We start from the raw sequence: 12,834 nt of genomic DNA, 5'->3' as shown, positions 1-12,834 counted from the left end.
GATGAGGGTAAGGCAAGTAAGGCACTCACTATGGAACAAAACATAAGAGGACACAAAAGAACCCCACAAACAACAACAGCTTGATTTGTTGTTTAGTCACTAAGTTGTGTCCGAATCTTTGCGACCTCATGGATGATAGCTTACCAGGCTCCTCTTTTTCATGGGGTTTTCTAGGGAAGAATACTGGAGAGGGTTGCCATTTCCTTCTCCAGGGGATCATCCCAACCCAGGGATAGAACCTGAGTCTCCTGCATTCCAGGTGGATTCTTCACCCCTGAGTTACCAGGAAAGCTCAACAACTCCGTAAGATGAATTATATTTGAAAATATTTTTTAAATAAAAATTAATCCAAAACTGATAAACAAAACAGACAATTTTTTAATAAAGATGAGTGTTACTGACATTTTGCCTTAGGCTCCAATATGACTTGGCATGGCACTGTTAGTGATCCTATTTTTAAAGTGATTTATTTGCATTAATTTTTATTTTTAAAAATATTACCTTAGGGAATTCCCTGGTAGTCAGTGGTTTAGACTCCATGCTTTCACTGCTAGCACCTGAGTTCAATCCCTGCTCAGGGAACTAAGATCTTATAAGTCTTGTGGTACAGCCAAAGAAAAAAACAAAACACAAAAAAACTGTCTTAAACTATTATTCATCTTGATTAATGAGTTGTTTTTGTTTCTCATCTCCCTGGAAGTTCTTCTCTTGAGCTGGGTGCCTCACTTGCCTGACCCTAGGTCCGGGTCCTTCAAAGATCCCTGTTTACCTGGAGGGCAGCTTCACAGACAAGAGATATTTGAGCAAAAAGACTTGAAAGACATGAATGGGTTGGCTGAGTGGATTCTGGGGAAGATGAAGAAACAAGACCAAAGGCCACAGGGCAGCAGTGTGCCTGAAATAATTAAGGAACCACCACAAGGAAGCCAGGAGTTAGCAACTGAAATAAGTTGAGAGGTCACAGGGAGGTCAGACCACAGAGAATTTGGACTCTGATCGGGCCTCTTCATTCCGAATTTAAGTCTTGTCCACAAAGAAACCCAAGGGACAAGTGTGATGTCATCACTTTTTTCGTCTAAATGTTCATATCCTCAAGCATATTTAAATAAATTAGAATCTTCCAAAACCAGCTACACCCATAAGGTTCTGAATGTTTTGTCTTCTATAGATATACTCATGGACAGTTTACTCTTTCACTTGAACTTCTCAGAGGGCTATGCGGAGAAAGGTCAGAGAAACCGGAAAGGGTTTTATATCTTTTGTCACAGATGGTAGAGAAAGCATTCCAACAAGGAGTGCAGCTTTGCACTTCTAAGTCCAGTTGATGGCAGCCTGGATTCCCATGACGAAAGGTCATTTACACTCCATGTGAAACCCTTTCATCAGATCAGTGAAAATCTCCTGAACACCTGTGACCTAACAAAAACTGTCTCGGGCGCTTAAGATAGAAAACTCTCTTCCTAGTGTCTTCTGGAAATCAACTAACACTATAGAAACTCAATCGAGGGAAACCATGGTAGAACTGAAGTTGGGGGAGAGAAGCCGCAGCTAATCCAGAGACGGCAAGAAAATACTTTTCAAGAAGAAAGAAGAGCCTCAGGAAGTAGAAGAGGTGTGAAAGACGGAGGCTGACCAATCTTCAGTAGGAAATACGTACGTTGGCAATTACTCCTACATTAAATACTGGTCTTGGCAAGACTGTTTTGATGACTTATACCTAGTTTAGTGATACTAACCCAGTTCCCCCCAATTTGGTGTGCATTAGAATCACCTGGACTTCCCGGGTAGCTCAGAATGCAGGAAACCTGGGTTGGATTCCTCAGTCGGGAAGATCCCCTGGAGAAGGGAATGACAACCTACTCTAGTATTCTTGCCTGGAGAATTCCATGGACAAAGGAGCCTTTTACGGTCCATGGGGGGTCGAAAAGAGTCAAACACGACTGAGTGACTAACACAACCCCACACAGGCACAGAATCACCTGAGAATCTTTAACCACTACCGCAGCCTGGCTCCCACCCCAATGATTGGTATTATGTGTCACCTGGGCAGAGTTACATTAGCTCCCCAGGTGATGCTAATCAGCAAACAACTTCAGTTGAAAACAACTGCTCTGGTTCTTCCAAATTCAGTCATTTTGTATCTTATTCCTCAAAGCTGGTTTCTGAACAAACAGCATCAGCTCCACCACAGACCTACTACATCAGTTTGCCTTTACCAAAATCCCTAAGGTCTTAGGAACATTAGAGTGCCAGTAACATGGGTTTGGAGAGTAGTTCTCTGATTGAAGGGGAGAGAAAAGGAATTTTAAGGCACTAACTCCTAATACTTTGTTATCTTTTTCTATTATCTCACACGAATGCACTTAGAAACAAACAGGAATCTTAAAAACTGATAACACACTTTCAAAGTGTATATCTATCTTTACTCTAAACAGGAAGTTTAATACTTTAGCTAAGTGCAGAAGCCTATTCCAGTTGCTTTTTAATTTCCTTCCATTATTTAGAAAGAAAGAGGTATAGGATGATCCTACAAATTACCACCTGCTGAATGTCAGGGTCAGCTCATTTCAGGAACAGTCTAAATGCTATCATTTTCCATCCACCTGGCTAATGAGATGACCAGCTGCTACAGCTGGTTTTAATAGCCGGTTATCCTGAATTAATTTCAAGTGTCATGAAGATAAATATTAAAATATTAAGGATAGACCAGTACCTCATCTAGGAAAGCAGTTACGTGTCCAAGAGATGAGGCAGGTAACTCTCCAAATAAAACTATCTGAGAGAAGTCATTTACTTCAATGTTTTCAGTAGTCTTCTTGGCAATATAAACAAGTTTATGTTTTACATCTCTTGGAATCTGAAACAAGAGCAACATAATTAAGTCCACAATGTAGCTTCCATGTTAACAAGCAAGATGTACTATATCTAACTTGTAACTGGATTGCAAGCATGAGAAACAAAATCTGGCATCCTGCCCACCTTTATAAATAAGATTGTTCCACTGCTTCTCTGCAACGTGTATACAGTTTTCTTTGTTCTTTTATAAAGCTAATTTCACAGTATTATTGGTGTGAAATATCACCTTTCAGAAGATCACAATATACCATAAAGTCTCATAATTAAAAACAAATACAGGGAGAAATTAGAAATGTTTCCATCTCAGCAAAGGTTATTCTTTTGTGTAACCTTTTCCTGTTAGAAATAAGGCCAACTGAGATAAAGACCAAGAGGTTACATTTGATTATTATCCTCAAAGCAAAAAAACAGATGTGTTTAATCAAGATACTCCAGCATCTTCACGACTACCAAGTCATTTCTTCAGATATCATGACTAACCTAATACTAAAGTGTTCTCTCTGCCTACTCTGACAAACTTTTAAAAACTAGGAGAGTAGCAAAACAAACAAAATTCGGAACTTGTCAAACTCCAGTTATTTTTTCATCTGTGGGATCCCCGCCATTATAATCGACCACATCTCGCGAGGATGCTACCACTTTACAACGTAAGAGCAAAGCATCCCAAGACTATGAATCTTGCTCCAAAGTCTAGAAGTACCAATGCTGTATTCGTAGAAGTACAAATACTGAACTCGTTAACGTTCAAGTGTACTAGAAGTCAAACTGAAAAAGGAAAAAGAAACACTGTTCTGAGCGCAGAGTGCCGGCAATCCTTTTTTTTAAAACTAAGTATTAGTATTATTCCCTGGGATGAAGTGTGGTTGACAGGCAGCCGGAGCCATGCCAAGCTTTTTGGGCTCTGCCAAACGCATGTGGCTCCAAAGTGACCCAAGAACAATTTAAAGGAAAGTTATCTGGCACAGAGAATTCACCTTGCGCCTAACAACCGGGCAGCTAAAGAACGCGAGGCTTTTGCAGGCTCAAAGGCTGACCTTCCAGAAAACTAACCAACAGCCGCTCAGCAGAGTGGAAGCACCTGGGGGATTCTGTGGACTCCGGGGGCAGGCACTCGATGGAAGTTATTTATTTATGTTAAAGAGCCCTAACACATGTCCCGAAGGAACCCAAGGAGGCGCGACTGGCCAGTCCCGCCCGCGTGTCCTTCAGGCGGGACGCGAGGTGTGGCCGGGTCCCCTCACCGCTTACCTGTTGGGACGCCTCGAGCTGCCCCTCAGTGGCGACGCTGAACAAAAGGCAGCAGGCTGGGCTGGGGCTCTCCAGAAACTCCCCCAGAGCCTGCCGGTTGTCTTCACTCTCCAAATGCTGGCTCCATTTCTCTTCCGGGAGGCCCAGTAACTGCTCCAGGCGGCAGCCGACGAAGCGCACCCGCGCGTCCCGGGCAAAACTCCGCGCTCTCCTGGCCGCCGCCACCTCCTCGTCTTCGACTTCCTCCTCCAACTCCACCGGGCCCGCCGCCTGCGGGCCGGCGCCCGGGGGGAGGCGAAGAATCGGGGCTTCTCGGGCCGCCGCCTGGGCTGCCATCCGGCCCGTCCGAGGAGGCGCGGGACCGGCCGGCTCCTCGCGCGCGTCCCTCCCCAGCGCCGGGTAGGCGAGGCCGCCTGCACACGCGCGCCGCGGGAGGCGCCCACCTCCTCCGGCGATCACTGCGAGCGCGGCCGCCTGTCCCACACCTGCGCCCACTCGGCCTCCCGCGTCTGCTCGCGGAGCTACAGCGCGGCGGACCGAGTTCCGGAGGGTGTTCTGCAGCGCGTCCCGTTTCCCGGGGAACGGCGTCCCCGCCCCGGCCCGCTGAGGGCGGAGTGAGCGCCCAGCCCAGCGGCTTTCCGCAGGGGAGGGGCTTGCCCTCCACCGGTGTGAGCCACTCGGTGGCCTCTCTGCTGCCTTCTGGCTCCCTGGCCCACAGGACATCTCCGTGGGGGCTCCCGGGGAGGGAGTCCAGTATTGTTAATTGCTGTGTTTTGAGCAATGCTGCCGTGTGCTGAACACCATGCTAAGTCCATCCTCTTGATTAGTTTAATACCTGGAAAGTCAGGGCTTCAGTTGGTCAGCTTATCTAATGAGCAAAGAAATTAGTCACAAAGTGACTAAGCAACAAGACGATGGATTCATGTCTCGCACCCAGGGCTTTTAATTCACCTTGCCCACAGTGGTTAGCTGATTCCAGAAAACAACCCACACTGCAATTCAGCTTTCTCAGTTGTGGGAATCCCAAGACCTAGGTATTCAAAATCCTGATTCCGAACTTCACCTGCCACTTACAGGGATGTTAGTACACACAGTGAAAGAATGAATGACGCTCTTTGGAAATGTCAAAGTTCTATGAACTATATAGAGAATTATTATTTAATCCAAGAGTAAAAGCTCACAGGAGAAAAGTTCCAGATTAGTAGCAATCTCCCTGATGTTGAAATGGGATTTCACTACAGTCTGTTAATGACATTTGTTAAAGACTGAAGGAGCCAGAATTTTAAGAGGCAGTCCTCGAGTTAAACCTTTTTCAGTCCTTTCCATTTAATTGTTCATTTCAAAATAAAAACTTCAAACTTCCTGTTTCCCAAGGAAACATGAGTGAGTGTTGCCCTTAATAATCCATTGTAGTAACTGATTATTGATAAATAGGTTGTTTCCAGCAAGACTTGGTGCCTCAACAGTTTGTTCTTTTTTTTTCTTCAGGATATCTGCGATGTCTGATAACCACTGTAGGTTTTCCTAGTTGTATCATCAGAATCTTGAATGCACACAGGCTCCTGGAAAGTCTTTATAATGACTTCAAACTTCAAGGCTGCTTTGTACTGGCCAGGGCAATCCTTAGGGTACCCAGTGGCTGCTAAGAAAGCCGAGAAATTACTGAAAATACTGTGTGATGCTTTCTTAGTCTTTCCCTCATCCCTGTGTTCTACCTTTGCGTCCTCTACCACAGGGAAACAGGAATTCTGTAAATAAAAGAGCTGAATTAAATTCAAGTGGAAAACCACTTGAAAATTTGAAATCATAATGCTATTTAACTACACTTTTCAAAAAGGTACACGTGTAACTTATAGAATGAAAACACATCAAAGATGTATTAACTTATTAATGAGGAAATTGAAAAAATGGTGAAGTTGTTCCAGGAGAATCAAAGAAAAAAAGATTCACAGGCAGCAGAGACTCTTGAAATAAGGTTGTTAGATGCAGTACTCCTACTGTCCGACAGAGCAGTATAATCATGACTTTTATCTTAGGCTTTAACAAAATAATTTGTATATTTAAAAAACAATTTACATCTGTAATAAAAAAAATCTGTGGTTAACTGCAATTAACAGAAAGCCCAAGTAATAGTGGCAAACAATAAAAATATTTATAACCTCTCCCAAGAAGTCTAGTTGTAGAAAAGCCGTGGGTTGGTTAACAAAATGACTCTGGGATGAAACTGTTGTTTGTCTCTCTTTCCTGTGGTCTCCAGTTATTCTCCGGTCACGAATCCTAAGTGGTAGTGATGGTTTCTAGCATTCCTTGCAGGTGACGATGCAAGAAAACAGAGCATCTTCATTTTTGAGTAAAGAAAACGTTCTGAAGCCGTTCAGATGTTCCCTTTCACCTGATTTGCCAGTATTTCATCATGTCTATATCTAAACTTTGTGTATGTCCCATCAAGATCCACCTCCAGCCTCCTGTTAAGGACATGTCCACTAGGAGGAGCCTGAGCAAAATCTGGATTCTGCTAGTGAAGAAAGAGAGAAAAAAAAATGTCCATTTGGTAGTCAACCAAGACAGGAATCAATGTGCTTTTTTTCTGATGCCCCTCAGTTCAGTTCAGTTCAGTCGCTCAGTCGTGTCCAACTCTTTGTGACCCCATGAATCGCAGCACGCCTGGCCTCCCTGTCCATCACCAACTCCCAGAGTTCACCCAGACTCACGTCCATTGAGTCAGTGATGCCATCCAGCCATCTCATCCTCTGTCGTCCCCTTCGCCTCCTGCCCCCAATCCCTCCCAGCATCAGTCTTTTCCAATGAGTCAACTCTTCGCATGAGGTGGCCAAAGTACTGGAGTTTCAGCTTTAGCATCATTCCTTCCAAAGAAATCTCAGGGCTGATCTCCTTCAGAATGGACTGGTTGGATCTCCTTGCAGTCCAAGGGACTCTCAAGAGTCTTCTCCAACACCACAGCTCAAAAGCATCAATTCTTCGGTGCTCAGTCTTCTTCACAGTCCAACTCTCACATCCATACATGACCACAGGAAAAACCATAGCCTTGAGTAGACAGACCTTTGTTGGCAAAGTAATGTCTCTGCTTTTGAATATGCCATCTAGGTTGGTCATAACTTTTCTTCCAAGGAGTAAGCGTCTTCTAATTTCATGGCTGCAATCACCATCTGCAGTGATTTTGGAGCACAAAAAATATAGTCTGATACTGTTTCCCCATCTATTTCCCATGAAGTGATGGGACCGGATGCCATGATCTTCGCTTTCTGAATGTTGAGCTTTAAGCCAACTTTTTCACTCTCCACTTTCACTTTCATCAAGAGGCTTTTGAGTTCCTCTTCACTTTCTGCCATAAGGGTGGTGTCATCTGCATATCTGAGGTTATTGATATTTCTCCCGGCAGTCTTGATTCCAGCCTGTGCTTCTTCCAGCCCAGCATTTCTCATGATGTACTCTGCATATGTTAAATAAGCAGGGTGACAATATACAGCCTTGATGTACTCCTTTTCCTATTTGGAACCAGTCTGTTGTTCCATGTCCAGTTCTAAATGTTGCTTCCTGACCTCCATATAGGTTTCTCAAGAGGCAGGTCAGGTGGTCTGGTATTCCCATCTTTCTCAGAATTTTCAACAGTTTATTGTGATCCACACAGTCAAAGGCTTTGGCATAGTCAATAAAGCAGAAATAGATGTTTTTCTGGAACTCTCTTGCTTTATAGATGATCCAGCGGATGTTGGTAATTTAATCTCTGGTTCCTCTGCCTTTTCTAAAACCAGCTTGAACATCTGGAAGATCACAGTTCATACTGCTGAGGCCTGGCTTGGAGAACTTTGAGCATTACCTTACTAGTGTGTGCTGCTGCTGCTGCTAAGTCACTTCAGTTGTGTCTGACTCTGTGCGACCCCATAGACGGAAGCCCATCAGGCTTCCCTGTCCCTGGGATTCTCCAGGCAAGAACACTGGAGTGGGTTGCCATTTCCTTCTCCAATGTATGAAAGTGAAAAGTGAAAGTGAAGTTTCATGACCCCATGGACTGCAGCCCACCAGACTCCTCCGCCCATGGGATTTTCCAGCCAAGAGTACTGGAGTGGGGTGCCATTACTAGTGTGTGAGATGAGTGGAATTGTGCGGTAGTTTGAGCATTCTTTGGCATTGCCCTTCTTTGGATTTGGAATGAAAACTGACCTTTTCCAGTCCTGTGGCCACTGCTGAGTTTTCCAAATTTGCTGGCATATGGAGTGCAACACTTTCACAGCATCATCTTTCAGGGTTTGACATAGCTCAACTGGAATTCCATCACTTCCACTAGCTTTGTTCATAGGGATGCTTTCTAAGGCCCACTTGACTTCACATTCCAGGATGTCTGGCTCTAGATGAGTGATCACACCATCGTGATTATCTGTGTCGTGAAGATCTTTTTTGTACAGTTCTTCCATGTATTCTTGCCACCTCTTCTTAATATCTTCTGCTTCTGTTAGGTCCACACCATTTCTGTCCTTTATCGAGACCATCTATGCATGAAATATTCCCTTGGTATCTCTAATTTTCTTGAAGAGATCTCTAGTCTTTCCCATTCTGTTCTTTTCCTCTATTTCTTTGCACTGATCGCTGAAGAAGGTTTTCTTATCTCTTCTTGCTATTTGTTGGAACTCTGCATTCAGATGCTTATATCTTTCCTTTTCTCCTTTGTTTTTCGCCTCTCTTCTTTTCACAGCTATTTGTAAGGCCTCCCCAGACAGCCATTTTGCTTTTTTGCATTTCTTTTCCATGGGGATGGTCTTGATCCCTGTCTCCTGTACAATGTCACGAACCTCAGTCCATAGTTCATCAGGCACTCTATCTATCAGATCTAGACCCTTAAATCTATTTCTCACTTCCACTGTATAATCATAAGGGATTTGATTTAGGTCATACCTGAATGGTCTAGCGGTTTTCCCTACTTTCTTCAATTTAAGTCTGAATTTGGCAATAAGGAGTTCATGATCTGAGCCACAGTCAGCTCCTGGTTTTGTTTTTTTGACTGTATAGAGCTTCTCCATCTTTGGCTGCAAAGAATATAATCAATCTGATTTCGATACTGACCATCTGGTGATGTCCATGTGTAGAGTCTTCTCTTGTGTTGTTGGAAGAGGGTGTTTGCTATGACCAGTGCGTTCTCTTGGCAAAACTCTATTAATCTTTGCTCTGCTTCATTCCGCATTCCAAGGCCAAATTTGCCTGTTACCCCAGGTGTTTCTTGACTTCCTACTTTTGCATTCCAGTCCCCTATAATGAAAACGACATCTTTTTTGCGTGGTTTTCCACTTGAATTTAATTCAACTCTTTTATTTACAGAATTCCTGTTTCCCTGTGGTAGAGGACGCAAAGGTAGAACATAGGGATGAGGGGAAAGACTAAGAAAGCATCACACAGTATTTTCAGTAATTTCTCGGCTTTCTTAGCAGCCACTGGGTACCCTAAGGATTGCCCTGGCCAGTACAAAGCAGCCTTGAAGTTTGAAGTCATTATAAAGACTTTCCAGGAGCCTGTGTGCATTCAAGATTCTGATGATACAACTTGGAAAACCTACAGTGGTTATCAGACATAGCAGATATCTATTCATGGTGAATAGATGGGGAAACAATGGAAACAGTGAGAGACTTTATTTTTTTGGACTCCAAAATCACTGCAGATGGTGACTGCTGCCATGAAATTAAAAGATGCTTGCTCCTTGGAAGAAAAGCTAAGACCAACCTAGACAACATTTTAAAAAGCAGAGACATTACTTTGCCAACAAAGGTCCAACTAGTCAAAGCTATGTTTTTTCGAGTAGTCATGTATGTATGTTAGAGTTGGACTATAGAGAAAGCTGAGCACCAAAGAACTGGTGCTTTTGAACTGTGGTGTTGGAGAAGTCTTTTGAGAGTCCCTTGGACTGTAAGGAGATCCAACCAGTCCATTCTCAAGGAAATCAATCCTGAATACTCATTGGAAGGACTGATGCTGAAGCTGAAACTCTAATACTTTGGTCACCTGATGTGAAGAACTGACTCATTTGAAAAGACCCTGATGCTGGGAAAATTTGAAGGTGGGAGGAGAAGGGGATGACAGAGAATAAGATGGTTGCATGGCATCACCAACTCGATGGACGTGAGTTTGAGCAAGCTCTGGGAGCTGGAGATGGACAGGGAAGGCTGGCGTGCTACAGTCCACAGTGTCACAAAGAGTGAGACATGATTGAGCGACTGAACTGACAGCTCACATACAAAACAAAGAGAAAAAAAAAAGTTACTTGATATTTTTAGAGAGACCATAATTACTTTGAGGGTATTCTGAACAATGCCAGAGTTAAAAGATATTTTATATTTAGTAAGAAGCATAAATATTCAAATCACAAATCTAATCAGTATTTCTATTAGAACAAAATGTATAAATTGAAGGCAGATATTTTACTTAAATATATTCACTAGTGATTACCACATCTTTTCTCACTGCATCAATTCTTTAGAGAATTTGTTTAGATCGTGGATTTTAATAATAACAACACAAGGCTATGGTTTTTCCTGTGATCATGTATGGATGTGAGAGTTGGACTGTGAAGAAGGCTGAGTGCAGAAGAATTGATGCTTTTGAACTGTGGTGTTGGAGAAGACTCTTGAGAGTCCCTTGGACTGCAAGGAGATTCAACCAGTCCATTCTGAAGGAGATCAGCCCTGGGATTTCTCTGGAAGGAATGATGCTAAAGCTGAAACTCCAGTACTTTGGCCACCTCATGTGAAGAGTTGACTCATTGGAAAAGACTCTGATGCTGGGAGTGATTGGGGGCAGGAGGAAAAGGGGATGACAGAGGATGAGATGGCTGGATGGCATCGTGGACTCGATGGACGTGAGTCTGAGTGAACTCTGGGAGTTGGTGATGGACAGGGAGGCCTGGCGTGCTGCGATTCATGGGGTCGCAAAGAGGCGGACACGACTGAGCAACTGAACTGAACACTGAAAGAAAATATTCTAAAAACATTTTGCAAACAAGGTAAATTTTTCCTAAAAATATAGAACAGTATATCTTAGATCTGCAAAATGATCAATTGAATAAAATTCTATAGGCAGGTTCACACTTCTTCTTTTCCTATTTTATGTCAAAGTCTACATTACAATTGGACCCAAGAATAAAAATATTTCCAATTACTTATCTAATTGGTGGACACATTTACAGAGAGTACTTTTTTCGCACTTTATATTATTACTTTAAATATATATATTTTATTGAAATATAGTTGACTTACAATGCTTCAGGTGCACAGCAAAGTGATTCAGCTATACAGATACACATATATTATTTTTGAAAATATTATCCATCATAGGTTAGCACAAGATATTGACTCTAGTTCCCTGTGCTATACAGTAAACCGTTGGTGCTTGCTGCATATCTATTTTTTAATTAGAAATCTAGGGTTCTATTCCTACTAAGTCCAACTAGTGGGATCAAAATGTCATAATTTTTTTAGTTAAGCAAAAATTCATGTTTTCTAAAATATTTATATATTATACATATATATGTATACAAAATCTTTTCTACTACACTTGATAAAGCCTTGAGAAATAACATCAAAAAAAAAAAAAGCAGAGACAGAGAAATTGGACAACATAAACTAAATGGAATGGGAGCACTGAATATAAAATAGAAAAATTGAAACAAACTAGATAAACGTAAAAGACTACCATATAGTCCAGTTGTTTTTAAACATGACTACCCATTAGAAACATATCTGGAGGTCTGGAGGCAAAAAGCAATATCTGAGCATTTGTAGTTTTCAAAACATTTCAAGGTACTTCTGACATTCACCTGGATTTTAAAAAGTGATTACAGGTTTTTCTATTAGATCCTGGTTTGGGTGATAGTTTGATATTTGGTGATATTTTGATAGTCTGTAGTGCTTCAGTTGGTAGAGAAATCATCTGAAATTCAGGAAACCCAGGTTTGATTCCTGGGTTGGGAAGATCCCCTGGAGAAGGAATGGCAACCCACTCCATCCTTGCCTGGATGAATTCCACGGACAGAGGAGTCTGGTGGACTACGATAGCCCATAGGGTCACAGAGAGTCAGACACCACTGAGTGACTAACACTTTCGGTAGTATAGACGTTCTATTATTTTTCTGTTGACCAATCATGAGATAATAGTATTAAGTAATAGTTACCTAATAACAATAGTAAAAGATGTTTATCAGTTTTCACAACCAATAGCCAGACAAAAAACAAAAGAAAATCACAACTGCAAGTTACAATGGGAACATGATTAACAATATAAAATAATTACATACAATTTTGGGGGGGTCAAGCAGAGTGATATGACAAGAGGAAGTGCATACATGCACATGTTTCCGTCCACCCAGTCAGTCTATGTCTTTTGGTTGGTACATTTAATCCATTTACATTTAAGGTAACTATGGATACGTATGATCCTACTACCGTTTTCTTAATTATTCTGTTTATTTTCTGTAGGTCTTTTCCTTTTCTTGTGTTCCCTGCCTAAAGAAGTTCCTTTAGCATTTGTTGTAAAGCTGGTTTGGTGTGCTGAATTCTCTTTAACTTGCTTGTCTGGAAAGCTTTTGATTTCTCCATCAAATCTGAAGGAGAGTCTTGCTGAGTAGAGTATTCTTGGTTGTAGGTTCTTCCCTCTCATCACTTTAAATATATTATGCCATTCCCCTCTGGCTTATAGAGTTTCCATTGAGAAATCAGCTGATAGCCGGAT

General features: G+C 42.2%; 1 protein-coding gene across 1 annotated transcript in view; it reads right to left on the bottom strand.

Moving 5' to 3' along the window:
- DNAH11 (dynein axonemal heavy chain 11) overlaps positions 1 to 4,440 on the bottom strand; it is a 357,268-nt gene extending 352,828 nt beyond the window's left edge. The window contains exons 1-2 of the mRNA XM_068973106.1: positions 4,105 to 4,440; positions 2,714 to 2,857 (exon numbers count right to left, since the gene is read on the bottom strand). Coding sequence (XP_068829207.1) covers positions 2,714 to 2,857; positions 4,105 to 4,440 — 480 coding nt within the window. The remainder of the gene's footprint in view (positions 1 to 2,713; positions 2,858 to 4,104) is intronic.
- Positions 4,441 to 12,834: the final 8,394 nt, after the last annotated feature.

The sequence above is a fragment of the Capricornis sumatraensis genome, chromosome 5 (assembly GCF_032405125.1).
Source record: "Capricornis sumatraensis isolate serow.1 chromosome 5, serow.2, whole genome shotgun sequence".
Classification (NCBI taxonomy): Eukaryota; Metazoa; Chordata; class Mammalia; order Artiodactyla; family Bovidae; genus Capricornis; species Capricornis sumatraensis.
Note: the sequence above shows the minus strand (reverse complement) of the source record. Positions and strands in the feature narration are given on the sequence as shown.